The following is a 21969-nucleotide window of genomic DNA, read 5'->3' as shown; positions in this document are numbered from 1 at the left end:
TAAACTTTATATAATAAAAAAATATAATAATTTTATCTTGTAAATAAATAAATAAAGAAATTTTAACTTGTAAATAAATAAATAAAGGTGCATATTAAAAATAAAAAGGTAGTTGCCAAGAATATATATATATATATATATATATATATATATATATATATATATATATATATATATATATATATATATATATATATATATATATATATATATATATATATATATATATATATTCTTAGCAACTACCTTTTTATATATAACATACATATACACAACATATACACACATACCTATATATGTTATGTGTGTGTGTGCGCGTGTGTGTGTGTGTGTTTAATAAATAGCTAAACACTTTTGAACACGTATACACATTAAACATAAAACATTAACTAAAATAGAAAATGGAAAATCAAAACATGATTCAAACTAATTCAGTTGTTAAATCTTCAATATAGGAAATAAATACAAAAATAATAATGATTTACCTATGAATTGTCAATATAAAGTAAAATAATATAATATGTAGGTAATAAAATATAATTGTGAACACTAACAATGGTAAATGTACAGATCCAAATAAAAAGAAGTTAACAATAAAGGTTTTGTGAAAGGGTGATTGCATATGCAATAAGTTATTTAAATAAACAGACATGATAAATTCTGTTGTAGTCACACACACTCAATAACTAAATAATTACATTTTGCACTTCATAATACTGACCACACAGTTTTTTTATTGATAATGGCAAGTATCACAAAGTCAAAGTCAGTTCAAACAATACAGTTCAACAACAAACAAAAGTAAAAGCAGTAGAAAAAGGCACTTGTTCAACTGCCAGCTCTCTTTGGTGTGTTTGTGTTTTACATGGGAAACGCCAATCTTTAACCTCATACAATTTTGGCACCAGCTTTCAGATTACCAAACAAACAGAGTCATCGAAACGGTGTAATTACTTCTGTAACAAAATAAATAGGAATTGCAGGACAGTGGCAAGTTGGAGAGAAGGGGACTGCTATCTTTTAATGCTATTAGCAATGCGCTGGAGTTCTTGCTGTGCCATCAAATCACTTTCAAGAACAGCATTGTCTCAGTCTATAGAGGAGCGGGAGGTAAAAATGCCATTCAGTGACATGCAAAGTCATTGTTCCTTTTGTTATTTAAAGTTTGAAAGGGTTTGGCCAATTGTTGGTGCTTTGGCATTAAAAGCTAGTGTTTAAAAATATCGAGGGATATGGCTTTTTCTTGCTTTCTATTTAATCATTTTATCATCAGCAGGGCAGTTTACTTGCTAAGTTTAAAAGAATTTGAGAATGTTAAGTGTTTTGGCCTGATTCAGCATTAGAGTTGCAAAATTGTGAACAATTTTAATTTTACGTTTACGATTTTTCCAGGTTTATACAGGATTTTAAATCCAAAATGTTTGAGTCTTAGACTTTTTTGCCTATAAACTGCACATAATAATAATAATAATAATAATAATAATAATAATAATAATAATAATAATAATAATAAAGAAAAGTATTTTAGGAAAATAAATATATTTAGTGTGGTCAGTGTTTCTTGCTTTTTTTTTTTTTGGCTCTTTACATTTACTAATCTACAATTTGCTTGTTTACTTATCCATGAATTTCCACAAATGTGTGTTCATTTTCATGGATGTAGTGTTAGACTGTGACCGATCAATGTGAAATATGGCTTGAATCAGTAAATTCACATGTTAGATTCCATCTCAGTAAAATAATAAGCACCTTAAATGTAGTTTTCCACCTGTTCCTCATCTGAAACCACGGATGGCATTTCACCCTACGGCACCACGAAATACTGCAACTGTACGTACCTCACATTTGTTGAACAAATTAAATGATATCCAGCAGAAAAGGAAAAAAAAACTGAGACGGTATAAAGCTGATTGTCTGTTTTCATTTGTAGTGCAGTTTCTATTATAAGACCCTTTTAATCTCAAGTGAATTTTTCCCCTTAATTCAATTTCACACCTCGAATTTCAGCAGTTTGATTCTCAGATATAAAAGACACTGACAGATTCAGTACAAGACTGTATGAGATGAGGTTGAATTTTCTTATCATAAGCAACATTTTTGGATAAACCAGCTGAAGAAGGAAAATGTGTTTTAATTTCCCAGCTATTGCACTCTGAGAATATGGCTTACATTTGATGGGGACAACAGAAAACTGGTGACTGGTGACGAACCTGATTGTTTCCTAGCCTCCATCGGACAATAAAACGAACCTCTCCAGTCATCTAGTTTGGCTTCTGCTGTATCTCTTGCATTATTTTAAAGCTATATAGCGGGCCTCCATCTCCAACACAAACATCATTTAATGTTATGAAGCCTATAGAAACGGCCTCAAAATGCCATGACATTTCTGTGTCCCCCAGAAATCCTCCACCATGAAACATCATAGGATTTATCCATTTTTATTTGAAAGATGGCAGGACGTCAGTCCTTTCCTTACTCAGTGGGATCTGAGGCGAGTTGGGTCCAGCCTAAGAGATGTTTTTGGTTTCTCTCACGTTCGGGAGAGTGAAGGGGTGATGGTGTTCCTCTAGGAAGGCTTATTGGACCCTTACAATATCGTGGTTGAAGATCAGTGACCTCCTCCACTTCGATTCTCTCCGTAGACCCAGTCCAGTGTGATGAATGTCAAGCTCATGGTCATAAAAATGAAGCCCAGAGCAGTAAAGCAGGCCGCCTGAAACACAAGAAGAACAAGATGATGGCATATAGAAGGATTTAGCACTAAGTGACTTCCACATTTAGCTGAAGTCTGTACAGGAGCAAAATTTTCGAGCCTCAGCTGGATCTGTAGGCATTTCTGTTTGGAGTTTGCATGTTCTTCCTGTGTTGGCTTGGGTTTCCTGCGGGATTTCCCCCCGCAGGTTCAAAGACATGCATTATAGGTGAATTGGGTAAGCTAAATTGTCCGTAGTCTATGTGTGTGAATGAGTGTATGGGTGTTTCCCAGTGATGGGTTGCAACTGGAAGGGCATCAGCTGCGTAAAACATATGCTGTAAAAGTCGGTGGTTCATTCGGCTGTGGTGACCCCAGATTAATAAAACGACTAAGTAAAAAAAAAAATGAATGAATGAATGTTCAGATTAACATTTAACTGCTATTTTTATTTATAGCACTTCATTTTTGCTTTGACATTTAACATCACGTGTTTAAATGCACTATGAACAGCAGTTACACTAATTATTTTCTTTGCTCCCTATTTCCATCTGGAGATATTCATTCCGAGGCCCCTGGATATCGTGACCAGTGAAGAGATAATGGCAACCACAGAGGACTTCTAGAGCAATCCATAATCCTGGACCAGGCCGTATCCTGAGCAGAAGCTGTGGCTGTCATGGAGGAGTGAAGAGCATGAGACCGATTCCTAAAAAAACCCCAGTGACAGAGGAGTTTCCGCATGGACCCACCGGTGACCTACTCACACCTGCAGATTCTCCACGCTGGACGTCCAGCATTCTCCAGCCTCCGGCGCCTAGATTACAGCTCTGCACAAGAAGTTTGGCGAGAGGAGAAATAGTCGTGCCCTTCAAGTAAGCCTGGTTTTTCTCACGTTTTTTTTCCTTCATTTTCTTCAATCTGTGAAGTTTTGTTCCTCACCACTGTCACCAATGGCTTGCTTGGTTTGGGACTTGACGAGCTGCGAATCGATGGATTTGCTCTTCAGTGTTTGGACTGTCAGTAGTAAAAAAATGAAACCACACTGAACTGAACTAAACTGAAACTGAACTTCAACTCTGAAAACTGGACTGACACAGTTTCAATTTACTAGAACTTCTATATGAAGCTGCTTTGACACAATCTACATTGTAAAAGAGCTATAGAAATAATGATGAATTGAATTGAATTGACAATGACGTAAAAAAAATGTTTTGACAATTAATTTCAATTTTAATTTGATGTCATTTTGACATTAAGGTAGTTTACATGTATTGCAGGCACACAAAATCCAGTGTAAATTTGCAATTGAAGCTTTCAGATGAGTAACACCTTTCTTAAATTATAATCTTTTTGTTGTTATTTTGATAGTCAAAAGTGCATCAATGTAAATGTCAAATGGATCTCAAGGTTTCTACATCAAATCAATTTACATTTGTGACGTTTCTTATGTGGTTTTGACATCAAGGTACCTATTTGGAGGAGATTATTTGACAGTTTTTTTCTTTGTTTTTTTGTTTCGTTTTTTTACCAACTGTATGTCTTCAAAATCTCTCAAATATAAACAATTTTCTCCAATAGTTATCACAGTGGCAGAATGACTTGCAGATCAAGGGGGTTGATTCATTTTAATACAGCTATATGCAGCGAGTATGATGTGATTGTTTTTAATCATGTATCGATTCAAAAAGCAGTGAAAGCTTGAGATTTACCAGAATTTTTGGTCTTGAGTTCATTGGTTCTTGCTCGGGGGAAACGATACGGATGTAAAAAAGACCTGGTAGGATGAAGATCAAGCTCGGAGCAGAGGTAGCACCTATGAAACAAAAAAAAAGTAACTTTAACACAAAATACAAACTCAAGGTCACATTAGCAAACAAAAAAGGACAATGTCTACTGTCATGTACCAATTCATGAAGCACTGTTTACACAGAAGTCACTTTCTAACCAATTACTTTCTGTTGGTCCACATGACCAGTCTAAACCTGTTGTGAAATCTGCATTAAAAATCTCTCAGCCATGTGCAAACTTCCTGATCACATTTTGAATTTTAGCCATGAAAACTTGCCAGCAGAAAGTGTGACCACACCTTTACGTATTATGTCATCTTTTACTGATATAACATTGACAGAATCCCCATTATTCAGATTGTAGATGTATAATTGTACAAGTGAAGGCATTGTTAAATTATTTGCATAATGAATTAAGATTGTTGTTGTTTTTCCTAGAATACATTTGACCATTTAGGCCACCAATGACTTTTGATTACAGTTTTTGTTATTTACTTACCAATGATGCCGAAAATATCTCGAATGTTGGGCACAAAAATGACAAACAGATTGACAACGAAAAGGAGACACAAGGCAATAGAGATGTGACGTGCCCAATGGAAAGGCTTTTCAGGGAACAGAAGCTGAAGAAGGGCTCTGCGAATCTGACAAAAAAAAAAAAGAAGATAAATCAAAATAATTTCGTCTGTTCTACACATGTGTTTTGGTATATAGTCTTATCTATAAGTTTTTGTTGTTAAGTTTCTTCTATTTAATCTTATACAGGTCCTGCACAGCACTTACAAATATTTTTACTGTATCTTGAAACAATAGTGCTTACTGTTATACTTAACATATCTAAAATATCTTAAAAATATCTAATTATTTTTATGCATCCAGTGTACACATCCTGGATTTTAACGTATTGTGTTTGTTGATTTCATATATGCACCATTTAAAAACAAAAAAATTATTGATAAATAGTGCAGAGTAAAAGTCAAGTCATGTTAATTAATGGATGTCAGATTCCATTAGAAGACATACCATATTAGTTTGTTCAACATTTTAAGTTACTGAGTAATCTAACATAATATCTTACTATTTTATTTATTACTTTTTAAAAGTGTGCTTTTAAGGGCCGATCACACTGAACGTGCTTTTTGTGTTAAGAGGCGCATCTTTTGAATGGTTTACTAATGGCCACGAGCATTTTACGCCCTGTGTGCCTTGCGTTTTAACTGCCTGCAGTACCTTGTGTTTTTTTAATTGAATAACGTTAAGAAATACAATGCAAGTCAAGTACAACAAATGTAAAGAAAATATCAAAGGCTAGGGGGAGATATAGACAATATCACAGGAGTACATTAAATGATATACAGGCTTGTACAATGCACATAGCTTTTAGATTTTTTGATTGTAATATGGACCCAATATAATGCTTCACTTCATTTTTAAATGCAATAAAACCTGAAACGAATATGAAATTTGGCCATTAAAATAAATGTAAAAAAAAAAATAAGGGTCTTTTTGTCTCTAGAGGTTTCCAATGCAGTTAAAAAAAAGTCAACTCTGAGCGGAAAAAAGCACGTTACGTCAGTGGTGCCTTTTTCATTCTCCAATCAGATGAAAGCAGAGACGGGGGTTCCATTAGGTGACAGCAGTGTTGATAGGTGCATTTGACTTCATGCAGCAATGTGCAGGCCAACAGAAATCTGTCTTAAAGCGTGTGCATGCCGGTTAGAAATTTTGTCCGGCTTGACACTGCGCCGACACCATGTAACTGTCACATGTGGCATCAAAGTACTGCAACAGTGCACCGAGATGAGACGATTGATTCAGCCGGTGCAGCATTTGAAGAATGACTGCAGGAGCGGCGATGACGACACCGATATTAAACGATTATTAAACGATTATTAAACGAATGACAACAACCACATGTGTTTCGGGTTTATTATTGGACAAATTCTGTCTCACAAATTAAAAAAAAATAACTTTTGATACCATCTCTATTTTTGTATATATTTTTCTATATATGCTTATTAAAAATTTCACTGCAGTACCATCTTTTGTTAAATAATTTGTTTCTAAAGACTTTGAAATTGTAGCTCACTTATTTTAAGAATGTCCTTTTGTTCCATCTTTTTGGATTAAAGTGCTTTTTTAAATACTTTCATTATGCAAAATAACCTTAATCATTGTTTAAGACTCAATCAAAAAACATTGTTTTGGGTTTTACACTAATATATATCGGAAAGTTTTATATTTATAAATGTAAATAAATGTAAACCCCTTTTTAGCATATTCAAACAAGAAGTATTAGCCCAAAGAGTGATGTCTAAACTCCTAGAATTAGTGCTTATTGCTTTGTATTTAATAGGCCTATTCATTGACATTTATTTCCTTTTTATGTTTTTAACATCTTCTCATTTCCCCTTATTTTACTCATGCGTTTGTTATATAGGCTACTTATATCTAATTCTTAATTCCCTTTTTGTTTAATAATGAACTATAGTTTGTAGAGACTGTATTCTGTTTTATTTGTACTGTAAATCTTTTGTTGTTAAAACGCCATGTGATTGTTCATTATGACTGCCGCAGCTTTGAGCAGCGAAGTGTTCGGCTTGACAACTCCTTTTTTAACTTCGCACCCGTCTGCGTTCGGCTAATCTCGTTGATCACCGGCTGCAGCCGTGGTTTAAGTCGAACGCACCTTTTGTGTTTTCAAGACGACCACAGAGACTTTTAAAGATGGAGGAGAGACTTGTGGTTGCGGCTTCAAGTTATCCAAAGCTGTATGACTTTACAAATCCTGAATATCACAATATTATTAAATATTACATTCATAACAATATCAACAGCAACGCTCTCACACAATACACAGCTGATTTAGTCATTGCCTAGTGACATAATAAAGCTTACCACACTTCCTTTTTTTTGGTCAACAAAAAAGGCAGTGTGGTACGTCTCGCGTTTTTAGATCTTAAAAGCACGTTCAATGTGATCGGCCCCTTAATCTCCAGTAAAATACGTTTTAAAAGTCATTTTCCAAACTCTGTTTATCAACTGGCACTGAATAACCTCCATGTTCACTTTGTGTATATTAATGGGATAGTTCACCCAAAAACGTAAATTCTGACATCATTTACTCATTGTCCATTTGTTCAAAAATCAGATTTTCTTTCTTATGTTGAACACAAAAGAAAGCATTTTGAAAATTGCTGCTATAGTTGGATTAGTGAATTTTTTCCTACTATGGAAGTTGATGGGTGCCGGCAACCAGCATTCTTCAAATTATCTTCTTTGAGGAAAGAAACAAGTGAGAATAAATGAGGAGGTAATTTTCATTGTTGAGTGAACTATCTCCTTAAGTGCAGTATTCTTTTTATTTTTGACAGTATATTACAGCCTAATTTTGTATTTTCAGAAACATGAAGCAGGAAAGCAGACATCAATACAATGAGCTCCAATATAGAGGTTCATTACCGGGAAGAGCACAACAGGAACAGTCAGAGTCACGGCCACCAGAACAGCCACTCGCACACACAAGATCAGCGTATCTAAAGGATCCACCTTACTGTAGGTGTGGAGAAGTTCTGCTTCTGTGTTTACTGAGAGAGATTAACATTCAGATTAGTCACTATTTCCGTGCTATTTTTAAAGCAAAGACACTAGAGAACAGATACAAGTTCTGTTACATAAGCTAAACCACAAAGCAAAAGGACAGTCTTTGTGGTTGTACTGTATTGTGTCCAAAATTTGTGATAATTAATGTTCATGCTGCATTAGAGATACTCTATTTAAAAGCAAATAAAACTGGCTTACAATAAAAGGTGAGGTAGCCAAAGATGGCAGTGAGCAGATACATGACAAACATCCCAAGAATGGAGACGTTGGCGATGGCCTGCATGCGTCTCTTTGTGGGACTAGAAATGGCAAAACAAGAATCATAAAAGAGATTTATTTAGGGCTCGGGTTTCCCTTTTGACAAAATATACTTCTGAATGAACTGTTTGTATATTCAAACGACTTATAATAAACAACATTCAGCTTACATATAGTATTAGCCTAGCATTTAAATGTTTGGGGTCAGTAAGTTTTCTTTTTACGCATACACAAAGTTTATTTCCCCAACCTAAAAAGATAAGTTAACCCAATTTAATTTTTATCATTCATTCATTTTCCTTTGGCTTAGTCCCTTTATTCATCAGGAGTCGACACAGCGGAATGCACCGCCAACTTATCCAGCATATGTTTTACAGAGTAGATGCCCCTCCAGCTGCAACTCAGCACTGGGAAACATCCATACACAATCATTCACACACATAATGCCAATTTAGTTTATTCAATTCACCTATACCTCGTGTCTTTGAACTGTGGGGGAAACTGGACACGTGGAGGAAACCCACGCCAACACAGGGAGAACATGCATAACAGCTCCACACAGAAATGCCAACTAAATGTATTAACTTAATTTAATTGTTAAAGTGTATTGCCCCAAATTGCTTCTCCAACTTAATATATTTAAGTTATCTGAACTTAATTTTAACAGATTTTTTTCAAGTTAATTGTTCCAACTCAATTTTTAAAAATTTTTATTGCAACCTATTTTTTCCTAGTTAAATTTAGTTTCAAGCTACAAATAATAAATAAGAAAGAGATCTTAATGTAATGTGTTATCTTTTTTCTTTATAAGCCTTTTGCAATTTAATTTGTCTGCTTGGTTACATTGTATTTTAAGGTGTCTTTGTTACAACTTTTAATTCAACTACTAAGTAATATTAAATTATTATATGTAGTTACTATGTAAAAAGTGATTCGTTTCTTTACTTCAAAAGCGATTAATCCCTTTGTAAATTGGATCTGTTAGGTTGATTTAATTTTTACTGTTATGCACATAGGTCAAACTTAATAATATTAAGGCAACAGGTTTGATCACTTTTTAAAGTAAAGACAACTACTGTAACTGCTCTTTACAGTGTGCATTTAAAAGTCTCATGGTCCCCAAGGCTGAATTTATTTAATCAAAAACATTTAAAAAAAGATTTTAAGCTTTAAAAAGCCCCAATTATGTTTTTTTTATTATTTTGAAAATGACATTGCATACAGTGTGCAACATAGCTCTAAGTGAATGAAAACATCCAGCTCATGTTAAAAATATGAAAATGTACCATGTTTAAAAATATAGAATTTTTAAATAAACAATTCGACTCAGAGTCTTTTAAATGATTCATCGTTCATCTGGATCTTTTGGCTGTTCATTTCAACATGAAACAATACCAAATATGAAATGCCAGATCCGGTAAAACGTGAATATGTCTTTCCCTTCAAAGGCTGGCAGAGTGCAGGCATGTGTGGGACTGATCATGACTGAAGATGAGTGAACATTAATAAGTTAACGTTCTGGTGATTAATGCAATAAGCTACCCTGCAATGGGGGATTCATCGGCCGTTTGTTAAAGGAAGGATCAAAAAAGACTATTGATGTATGGGACTTTGTCAGACAAGAATTTATCAGTTCATGGATCAGTTTCTTCCTCCATTTCACAAGTGTAAGTAAGTGCAATGAAAATGGTTGCCTCCTTGTTTTCTCTAGCATGCAAAACAGGTATTTAAATGTCTTTTGTAATTTGTAACCGCTTCACGCAGCTTGTACTGTATCTGGTTATCTCTTTATATTCTCAAATCATGTCTAAAGCCCTGTTGAAAATGCGACACTTTGTCGTTTTGTGTACAAATTTAAATGCGTTTGTGAGCTCGCAATCCTCTGATGTTTGTTTGTTGTTGCTATAGCCACCATCAGCTGTTCCTACACACTTGCGGTGGTCAAGTTTCAAAATAGTTCAGCTTTTGCCGCTGTGTGGATTAATACTGAATGTGTGTCACTGATTTTATTTATGATTAAGTATAGAGGAATATTTCTATATTGTATATTTCTACACTGTAAAACACTTTACTGCATGCTGTATTAATCTGCAAACATTTTACATTTCTTTTGCTCTAAATTGTTTGTAATTCTTTTGCAAACTGCTTAATATTTATTTGTGGAAAGCATGATCATTTTTTTCTTCAAGATTCTTTGATGAACTGACGGTTCAAAAGAAAACCTTCTGACCCCAAATTTCTATTTGTAATTGTACTGCATATCAAAAGACATAAAGAACATAATTATGAGGAAATATTTTCACAGAGAGCAAAAGTGTTTTGTCAGCGTACTTGCGCAGCTCGGTGTAGATCGGCAGAACCTCAGGGTGGCAAACAAAAGCAAAGGCCAGAATGGGAACGGTGTAGGCAGTCTGAAAAACAACCAGAATCACTGAACCGACACAAGGCCATGTCTGATCTCATGCAATTTCACAATTATGTCACCCCACTGAAACTACTAGTTGCTTGGTAACGATTTCCATCTACGTCCTGAGCATTTCCTGTCTGTCGAGAGCTACAATGACAATTGCTTGGGGTGCAGGTCGTAAAGGGCTATAAATGAGCTTCCTGAATAGATTTTTGTGTAATGACAGTTCCTGACCTGTTGGTTGATGGTGAAGAATTTGGCTTCACATTCACCCTCAATGATAGATATGTTTGAAACAACTGTGTGGTTGGAGAAATCTTCAAAAGGACAGGGGATGTTGAACTTCTTATAGATGACCTAGGAAACACAAATGTAACTTAAGAAGAGTTGCAAAGACAGCATGACTGAAAATGAAACAGGTTAAATGGTGTATGAGAGAAGAATCTATGTTTTAAACAATAAGACCACACAAAGGCCATAGCATTAAGCTTTTAATAACACTTACTGAGATCAAGAAGAAAACCATACATGTCAGAGAGAAGCCACTGGTGTAGCCCAGATACCCTGCAACAGACATTTGATATAATGAACATTATATTATGTTTTATAACAAGCAAAGATAGCCATACCTGTCCTGTTTTTCCCTGGAGTCTCCCGTATTTCAGACCCATCTACCGTTTTGTTCTGTCTCCCAGAAAACTCCCAGAATTTAACCCCCACCAACCCCCCGAGTCCTCACCTTTTGGTATAGCCTATAACACCCCCGGATCGCCAACATTGGTGTAATGTCCGATCACAGCGGCTGCCTGAAACCTGGTGCATGTACAGACCAGGGACCCCAACCACCTCCAACCATTTATCTTATATGACACATTTTTCATTCACAAACAGAAATTCGCAAATAATTACCCATCCTTTGCTCAATTAACTCCCTAAAATTAATCTTATTTAGAATGAAAAAAAAGATTCCTGAAATTTTATACAGATGTATTTAAAGAAGATCCTCAATTTAGCTACTTTCCTTATAGTTATTTATTCCTATTAATACTATAATTATAATTATTTTTCCCTTTCTGCTAATGGGATGTTATGTGTATTTGTATGTGATTATAGTTTTTCTTACGACTATATTATTGACCTTTTTTAGGATCTGTCTGTTATCCCTTGGACTTTGTTCTGATGTTCTTGTATTGTCAATTCAAGCAATAAAAAACAAAAATCTGCTTTTTAAGGCAACAATGTGGCAAACTTACAGTGAAACATTTCTGATTACCTCAGTGTCCTAACAAAAATCCTTTGCCACATTTAAAAGAAATCTGTAGACCTTTTTTCAACAGACCTTTTTTTCTGGGTTACAAGGCAATGGAAGTTGCCATAGTTGGGTAAACTTAGACAGCAGTAAATGGGAGATTCCCACAAATGTTTTTTTTTACATTTCAGTTTGCTTAAATAATAAAAGAACAACTCCATGATAATTTTTCACAACTTTAAAAAGGAAAAGACTGATAATTGCAGCCCCAGAAAAGAAAACTATGTAAACAGTTAAAAACATTTCACAATAAAACATTTTTGTTAAATTATATATTAAGTATTACTGTCAAAACCTTTTCCCATATCTTACACTGAAAAAAAGTGTAAGAAATGGGAAATAAGATAATGCTGGCAATTCACAGATTAAATGTTCCTTTAATTTCAGAAAATGACATGCTGAAATGCATATTCACATCAATACTGATAAAATATGTACTTCCCATAAAATCTTTTTAATTAATCAAAAAGATTATTGATAAATGAAGAAATAGCATGATAAAAAAATATGGAGTTATGTTTTATAAAACAAGATACATCTAAACACACCCCTAAAGCAAAATAAAATAAATACAGATTTTGAAGATATTATGAGTGTTAATTGTGTGTGAGCAAAGCAAAGCAAACTTCTTTGTCCTCATAATGATTCTCTTCACTTTTCTTTTACAAGTGAGAGGATCATTATGAACATTGTCATTTAGATATGCAAAAGATGAGAAAAAAGAAAGAAAAATATTGTGCATTCATGAAATGTGCTTCACACAGGTGAGTGGGCTTGACAAACCACCTGTAGAAACATACTTCTCTCAAAAAACTGATAAAAAAACACTCCCCCTCCTAACTAGCACTTAATTTGTCTGAGCACAAATAGTTGTTTTGTATTAGCACTTCTTGTGTATATTGCCTCTTCTTGTTGAATCACTGAATGCCTCCCGAATTGTAAGTCCCTTTGGACAAAAGCAAGCTAAATGCAAATGTATAAATTAGACTAGTGTGACTTCACAACAAACAGAAACAGAGCAGAACTTACCAAGCTGTCTCATCAGAGCAAGTGGCAAAATGATGGAAATGGACACAATGATGATCAGATAGTTGCCATTCAGGAACCACTCACTGAAAGCCGAGAGAGAGAGAGAGAGAGAGAGAGAGAGAGAGAGAGAGAGAGAGAGAGAGAGAGAGAGAGAGAGAGAGAGAGAGAGAGAGAGAGTAGAGAAAGAGAGTAGGGTGAAGAAGCAGCCAACTCACATTCCTCTAGGAACATAGCAAAGGTTTTGAACAACAGTATGAGGATCTGAACTGCTCTGAGGTTGGACTTCTCCAGCTGTTACCTTGCATGACCCAAATATTTTATCCAATTCTTGGCTAGATTCAATTAGACTCATTAGGAAAACAAGAGAAAAAGCAGATGATTGTTTTTCTCACCCACTGCTGTGCTGAAGGCCAAGGAAAGCCTGTATAACCAGAGGCAATTCATACTTCACAATGAAGAGGTAGCTAGACATAGCTGAAAAACAACAAAAATGAGAATATTACACTCAATAACTATACTGATATACAGTTTATAATGGTTCAATCACTTATGTAATGCACTGCAGCAATTTATATATCACAAGCTAGAGTAAAATATACAACGTGTCATGAATATATAAACAAGGATCTATACAACACTAAGGTCACTCTTGTCAGTCTGGTTTTAAATTTAGAGCCGAACGGAGTACAATTATAATACAAATCCCATGGCAGGACAATAAAACTTTCATTACACAGTCTGCAAGAGAACGTTATGTAACATAGTGCTGCTAAAATACTGTGCACACATATAGCATTGCTCATGAGGCTCAGCAGACTGCTACTAAATCACGTCACTGTTTCATAAAGGAACATTCCACCCTTGAATAAAAAAGGCTCATTTTACAAGTCCCCTGAAGTTAAACTGCTGACTTTGACCATTTTTTAATCCATTTATTCCATCTCCATGTTTGGTGGGAGCACTTTTAGCTTAGCTTAGCATAAATCACTCAATTGGATTAGACCATTAGCATCTCGCTCAAACATTTTTGATAATTTTTCTGTTTAAAGCTTGACTATTATAGTAGCATTGTATAAAACACTGACGGAAAATTAAAAGTTGCTATTTTCTAGGTTGATATGGCTAGAAACTGTGCTTTTATTCTGGCGTAATAATCAAGGAACTTTACTGCCTTACCATTGCTGCAGCAGGTACAATGACATTACACAGCGATGTTATCTAGTTACTGAGCTCAGAACTATTTTCAGCTAGTGCAAATAAACATTGCACCTACAATCCGACTAACATAGCAAACAGATGTTACGTCAATCTAATGGCGAATATTACTGTACTGCACTGTATTAATGGCGACCAGTTCCTGTATTCGAGGAAAGAGAAGGACAGGGTTTAACACTTTTTAAGACCATGAAGATTTAAATTTCAGACTTATATATGGCTAAACGCTACAAATTGTTTAATGGCCCATACGGAAAAGAAATGCCCTTTCAAAAAATTATTCTAATTAGTTATTTCTGAGCCACATATTTTAAATGTGTCAAAACAAGCAGACCCTAGTTATATACCTATATTTTTTGCTATTAAGCATAATTAACAACTTTAAAAAAAAAAACTCTTTAAAAACTAAATATATGCACAACAGACTGTTGTTCTAAATGGTTTATTCAGATGTATTTGTTGGTGATTGGATGTATGTTGGATCGATTGGGTTGTTTTACATAAACTCTAAATGACAATTAAGACCTGTTTAAAATGATTTTAGACCTACAATCACATATTTCAGTCAATTTAAGACTTTTTAAGGGCTACAATTTTGTTTTTGAGTTTCTTTTTAAGACCCTGTGGATACCCTGAAAGGAAAGAAAAGCTACTGAGAGAATAGAAATAGAAGTTTGATAAATGAGATCAGAACTTACCACCTATGTTGTGCATCGTTATGACAACAGCTGCCAGTATTTTCCCTGGGTGTCCAAACGCTCGTTTACCCAGTTGTTCATAAGCGCGAATACCTGGAAACACAAAATTACAGTGGTTAATGATTCAGGCTGATGAACACAAATCTTCACATGCAGTGAGCTCAAGTATTTATTCATCATTAAATCAAAAGTCTGGGAAAAACAAAAGAAAATCTAAATATTTACTTATAACATTTTACTTAGATTGCCAGGTAAGTTATAAGGTTTCGAAGGAAAAATACTGTATTCAATTTAGAAATGCAAAACAATAACAATTAATGGTATTGCTTTTCCAAAAAAATGTATTTTAAATTTTAAAATTTATTACAGATTTACTCTTAAACAAGTAAACTAATTATTATCTTAAGCCACAGCCATTGCAAATGATCCTAAGCAGATTACTAAGCCATTTTGTTTTAACTGGCTGTTTTTTGGGCTCCGTTTCAACTAAACATCTTCCATGCACTTGAGAAAAAATAAACTAGGAAAGCAAACATCCTCTACATCTGAAGGAACAGCACATTTTCACTCTTGAGGGAATGATCTCTTTAAGTACTTTTAGAGAGTACTGAACAAAACACGAGCACCCTGTAAGTTCCTTTTATGACACAGGCATTTAAATCAAGGAGAGGGTTCTGGATGCAGACCTGGTGCAGATGCAATCTGAGCTGCATCCAATGCTAGGTGCACTCAACTAACCCCACCCCTAACCCTACCCCTTACAGTGACATCAATAGCTCTATTGAGTGCATTGTGTCTGACATTGCATCACTGTGATATGCCGTCTCAGCTTGCATCATCAAGGCTGCATTCAGATACTACTGAAGTCAGGTAGAAATGTTCACAACTGTTCATCCATACCCACAACCCCTGCACTCCTCAGCAGAAGATGAACAGAGTATGATGACAAAACAGCAATGCAGGTCAACAAGACCCTATTAAACCAAGCAGAAAAGATGAACATTAAAGAAGAAATTGGACAAGATCATTTCTGTGATATAAGACATAGAATAATAGTCTCAGTTAAATGTTTTACATAGATACAGATTGACACTTAGGTGATTAAAGAATCAAATAATTTTATATCTATATATATTTTATTATTAAAAATGTCATACAACTTTTAAACAGAAAAATAAACATCTTATATATTTACACTGCAGACATTCAGGGTTTAAACATTGTGCTTAATTGTGAAATGTGTGAGATACTCACAGAAAGAGAACAATCCCAGTGTTGGACATGGCGTAGGACAGTCCCAGAATCCCACTTCCCATGATGGCATTGCTAAGATTGAAGACAGACATTCCAAATGACGTCTTTCCTTCAAACTAGCAGACAAAACAGACAAAGAAAGAATGAGAAGACACAGAAAAAAGGCTTTTATTGATCTATTAATATGAGCCACAAATTAATATGAGCTTTATTTTAATTTCTGCACTCACGTCTGTAAACTGAGGGGTTTTTCCTCCATCACTCTTGTGCGGCAAAAACTCCTCTCGTTCAGTTGGCTCTCTAAAATAAACAAATGTCACTATTTAAATGCATCGATCAACAGGTCATCAATTATGATACTACAATTTTTGGTAATGCGTTAATTTATAACCCGCAAAGTACCACGTAAGTGCAGGGAAATAACGGTGTACTTTTCTGTAAGTATAGTATAAGCAATACAAAAAGGCATTTGTATGTATAAGAGAACAAACTGGACTACAACACGCAACACGCAAAGAATGCAAGAATGAAAGGAATGCAACACGCAAAGTACCACGTAAGTAAACTGAATTTATTTTGTTGTTTAAGTATAGAGATGAGACAATGTTTGAGTAAGATGAATTGTTTTGAAATCTCTATTTAGAAAAATTAAGTTTACGAAGTAGAGAAATATACTGTGTGTTTGTATATTTATTTCAATACCTTCAAGAGTTAACCAGTAACTACAGGAAACAAGAAGCAAACTATTATTTACAATCTTTCTGCTCCATCGTAAACAAAAAAATTTTAATTCCAAATTAGAGAAAACATTGCGAATGGCACGTTCAGTAAGAGGCGAATGTATTGTCCCTAGACATAAGACCTTTTTTGGTCAGTCTTCTTTTATTCATAAAGCCACAAATCTATGGAATTGTCTCCCAACAGAAATAATCACATGTACAAATTATAAGATGTTTTCACACCTGACTAGGAGGTGTTTTTTTTTTTGTTTTTTGTCAAACCATATTTATACACACTGAGTGAGATGTTTTTGATTTTTCAGTGTTTTAATTTATATGCGATTATGCCTGTGTGTTTTAAAGAGCCCATATTATGGGTTTTTGAAAATGCCTATCCATGTAGTGTGTAACATAGCTCTAAGTGAAGTGAAATATCCAGCTAAGGCTTAAATCTGTAAGTGTACAGTGTTTAAAACTATTGATTCATCTATAAAAGAGTCGACTCATAGTGCTTCAAATGAGTCGTCTTGATAACGAGTCATTAGGTGTTTCGTGATGACGCGACTACGAAACAAGTAGTTGGGCGCGCAAACCCGGGAGATTTGAAACCTGCGGCCCCGCCCACTAACAGAAAAAAAAGTCTCACACACACACAGAGACAGACACTGGTCGAATGAAGTCACGCTGTGCAGATGGATATTATGGACAGTCTAATCAAAGATGAAATATCAGCAATATAGCCCAGCCTTGAGCAGTTCTGAGTACTTCTGAAAACTATATGCTTTCAAAGAAGACTTCTTCAGTTTGTTAAAGGAAGGATCAGTATAGACTGTCAGAACATGGATCAGTGGATCATGGATCAGTTTCTACCCCCATTTCACAAGTGTAAGTAAGTGCGATTAAAATTATTGCCTCGTTTACTCTAGCTTGCAAATTATGTATTTAGTTGTGTTTTGTTACTTGTAACTGCGTGTACTGTATCAGGTTAACTCTTTATATTCCCATATCGCGTGTAAAGCCACGTTGAAAACGCGACGCGTGCCGCTTTGATTACGGATCGTCAGCTGTTTACACACATGCAACGGACAAGTTTCAAAATATTTCAGCTCAACATTATTGTCTCCTCGTGTGTGTAACGCACGGGTATTCGCGGATATAACTGAGCGCCGCTCCTCTATGGACGCGCCGGCCCTGTGTGTGTGTGTGTGTGTGTGTGTCTGTGTCTCCTCATGTGTGTAACGCACGGGTATTCGCGGATATAACTGAGCGCGAGCGCCGCTCCTCTATGGACGCGCCGGCCCTGTGTGTGTGTGTCTGTGTCTCCTCGTGTGTGTAACGCACGGGTATTCGCGGATATAACTGAGCGCCGCGCCGCGCCCTCTCTATTCAGCCGCTCCTTTATGGACGCGCCGGCCCTCTGTGTGTGTGTGTGTGTGTGTGTGTGTGTGTGTGTGTGCGTGTGTGTGTGTGTGTGTGTGTGTCTCCTCGTGTGTGTAACGCACGGGTATTCGCGGATATAACTGAGCGCTGCGCCCTCTCTATTCAGCCGGTCCTCTATGGACGCGCAGGCCCTGTGTGTGTGTGTGTGTGCGTGTGTGTGTGTGTGTGTGTGAAAAGAGCAAGAAGACTGTGACCTCCTCGCCAGTTCTTGGACTTTTTGCTCAATAAAATAGTTAGTCGTCAGTATTTTCTAGTCCATCGTCTGTGTTTACATTTTCTAGTCCATCGTCTGTGTTTACATTCACCCACTGGCAGCCAAAATCCACTATGAAGCGTGTGTGCACTGTGACTACTTTTATATTGTTAATTAGCTGCTGGGCATTTCACTCTCGCGCTGAAGCCTTGTCCGTGTCGACCAATCGCAGCAGGCTGTCATCGGTCCAATCAGCGCATATTAGCTTCGCGCTGAGGAGGGGTTTGGGAACAAATGAATCGCTGAACGATTCATATGGGAGTCGCTGCGATAATTAGGTAAAAATAAATGCAGATTATAAGACCATCAAAGTGTTTTTTGACCTTGCATGCATATTAGACTGTTGTTGGAGACCCTTACAACCTAAATATGACCCTATTTCATGTATAATATGGGCTCTTTAAACTGACTTTTTAATTAATTGGATATTATTGTTTTCATTTTTACCTGTCCAGGGACTGCAGGTGGAAAATAGCAATCCTGCTACAACCTGGCACAATGCATCTTTCCTTTTTAAGGTTAATGTAATTTTTGTTCAAGTCCCTGTTAAATAAATAAATTCAGAACTTTGTGTGCTACATATCTGGCTGTAACCCCCTTATTACCCAAACATTACAGTTTGTTCCCTTATACCTACACATACTTATTTATACTCATACTATACTTACAAAAATGTACATCGTTATTTCACTGTACTTACGTGGTACTTAGCGGGTTGTAAACTAAAGCATTACCCAAGTTTTATGTAAGGGTAGCTTAGGCTGAACTTTCATTAATGGTTATACATATGCACCTTCATTTACTCATGACAACTAAAACACCATCTCTTCCGAGAACACCTGAACCCTGGTGAATAAAACCAAAACCACCTGTAGAAGCACTTTCTTTCTCTCTCTCTCTCTCTCTCTCTCTCTCTCTCTCTCTCTCTCTCTCTAAAAATCTCCTACTCTAGCACAGCTAAATGACTAAATGTAAATGTCATGCACCTAAAATATACTTTGGTTTTCATGCATATATTAATATACAAGCAATTAAATAAACGTTCAAGCAAGTCAACATGCCAGCAAGCTCAATATATGTGTTCACTATGCATGTTGGCACAATCAAATAATTTCAACCCATTTTTATTAAAGGCTTTTGGGCCTGATCATCTTCTTTATGCTAGAGCCTACATGAAGTGCATTGTTTTTTCTTTTGCCAGTACAATGCTCAGACAATGTTCACAAATCCTCTTTAAACTGTTTTTTTATTGTTTTTACTTAATTGTAAGTCACTTTGGACAAAAGCATCTGCTAAATGACTAAACACAAAAAACTGAAGACCATGAATTAGAGATTGTATTTATTATTAAATACTAAAATTTATGCTTATTATTTGATACTAATAGTTGTTAATTAGATACTGGTATCTATTAAATAGATACTGTTACTTATTTCAAAAGTGACTAGTGATATTTGTATTGTTAAACATTTAAAAAAGAAAAAAAATCATCTATCCTGTGATTTTTTTTATTATATTAGTAACTATTACTGCATACTATACTAATACTTAAAGGGATAGTTCACACGAAAAATGAAAATGTACTCGCCATTTACTGTCCTTTAAGTGGTTCCAAACCATTTTGAGTTTCTTTATTCTGTTGAACACAGGAGAAGATAATTTGGAAAAAAAAACCTGTAACCATTGACTTCCATGAAAAACAAATTCTATGAAAGTCAATGGTTACCGGTTATTAGCTTTCTTCAAAATGTCTTCTGTGTTCAACAGCAGAAAGAAACTCATAAAGGTTTGGAACAAGTGAAAGGTGACTAAATGATGACAGAATTGTCAGTTTTGGGTGAACTATAATCATTAATATTTAACCCTTTAATAATTAGAAACTAGCACTTATTCATTAGGAACTTGGTTCTGGTATGTATTCATTCTATACTAGTACTTATTAATAAATACCAGTAGTTATTTATTAAGTACTTCTTATCATATATGTTACGACAGAATGGCCACAGTAGAGTTTATTTTAAAAAATACTAGCAACATTTATAATAAGCATTAGTAGCATGTACTAGTAGCAAAATAGATATGAGTATATTAATAATCTATTTACATACATAAAAAAAAGAATTACATTTTATTTATAACTCATTTATTTTAAAAAACATCATTCATTTTGATACAACACGTTGAAGTAATATGTTCAGGTAAACCTTTTCAGTGTTGATTAAATGTTAAAAGCATCTAGACATACTAGCGCACATACAGCTGAAGTCAGAATTATTAGCCCCCCTTTGAATTTTTGTTTTCTTTTTTAAATATTTCCAAAATTATGTTTAAGAGAGCAATTAAATTTTCACAGTATGTCTGATAATATTTTTTTCTTCTGCAGAAAGTTTTATTTGTTTAATTTTGGCTAGAATAAAAGCAGTTTATTATAAGGTCAAAAATTATTTTAAGCTTTTTTTTTTCGATAGTCTATAGAACAACCCATCATTATACAATACCTTGCCTAATTATCCTAACCTGCCCAGTCAACCTAATTAACCTAGTTAAGCCTTTAAATGTCACTTTAAACTGTATAGAAGTGTCTTAGTAAAATATTATTTCCAGTTATCATGGCAAAGATAAAATAAGTCAGTTGTTAGAGATGAGTTATTAAAACTATTCTATTATGTTTAGAAATGTGTTGAAAAAAAATCTTCTTTCTGTTAAACAGAAATTGGGGAAAAATAAACAGGGGGCTAATAATTCTGACTTGAACTGTACATACACACACATTTGAGCTGATTTGTTTTACCTGAAAGGAATGTATTAATGTGATTATTAATCTGAGGTTATTTCAGTAATGAAGTGAAGGCTGGGCTGCTAAATTTCCCAGTGCATGGAAAAAAACATGATAGAGCAATGATGCAATGCTCACATTTTCCTTTTAGGTTCATTGTAGGTTCAGCCAAATGTTCCCTTAAAACTAAAAAGTAACTTTGTTTATGACTGTGTTTTTGTTCTAGAAATGCAGACAGTGAAGCAACTGACTAGAGTATTTGCTTCACTTTTAGCACATGTCTGTGAGGCAGCAAAAAATAGACACGCACTGACAGATTTAGCAGTACAATTCTGCTTTAAAAACAAAATGTCCAGTGGTGAATGATACATACCCTTCCTCAAGTTGCTGAAATTCTTGGTGGTGACCGTTTGTTAGTTTCTGAAGTTCCATGATGCACTTTTTCTTTCTTTTTCTCTTTTAGGCAGTTAAAAGTCTAAAGTCCAAAAATGAAGGGTTTCTCTGAAGTAGATCTACAAGATAAAAA

The 21969-nt window shown here is 35.0% G+C and overlaps 1 protein-coding gene across 1 annotated transcript in view; it reads right to left on the bottom strand.

The window, feature by feature from the left end:
* Positions 1–714: 714 nt before the first annotated feature.
* slc38a5b (solute carrier family 38 member 5b) overlaps positions 715–21969 on the bottom strand; it is a 33558-nt gene continuing 12303 nt past the window's right edge. The window contains exons 2-16 of the mRNA XM_056463655.1: positions 21817–21955; positions 16486–16555; positions 16256–16371; positions 15902–15975; positions 15002–15094; positions 13481–13562; positions 13089–13171; positions 11256–11314; positions 10985–11107; positions 10675–10754; positions 8284–8384; positions 7945–8069; positions 4982–5126; positions 4405–4508; positions 715–2713 (exon numbers count right to left, since the gene is read on the bottom strand). Coding sequence (XP_056319630.1) covers positions 2609–2713; positions 4405–4508; positions 4982–5126; positions 7945–8069; positions 8284–8384; positions 10675–10754; positions 10985–11107; positions 11256–11314; positions 13089–13171; positions 13481–13562; positions 15002–15094; positions 15902–15975; positions 16256–16371; positions 16486–16555; positions 21817–21875 — 1419 coding nt within the window. The 5' untranslated portion in view covers positions 21876–21955 and the 3' untranslated portion in view covers positions 715–2608. The remainder of the gene's footprint in view (positions 2714–4404; positions 4509–4981; positions 5127–7944; positions 8070–8283; positions 8385–10674; positions 10755–10984; positions 11108–11255; positions 11315–13088; positions 13172–13480; positions 13563–15001; positions 15095–15901; positions 15976–16255; positions 16372–16485; positions 16556–21816; positions 21956–21969) is intronic.

The sequence above is a fragment of the Danio aesculapii genome, chromosome 8, assembly GCF_903798145.1.
Source record: "Danio aesculapii chromosome 8, fDanAes4.1, whole genome shotgun sequence".
Classification (NCBI taxonomy): Eukaryota; Metazoa; Chordata; class Actinopteri; order Cypriniformes; family Danionidae; genus Danio; species Danio aesculapii.
The sequence above is the reverse complement of the archived record's forward strand: the minus strand, read 5'-3'. Positions and strand labels throughout refer to the sequence as shown.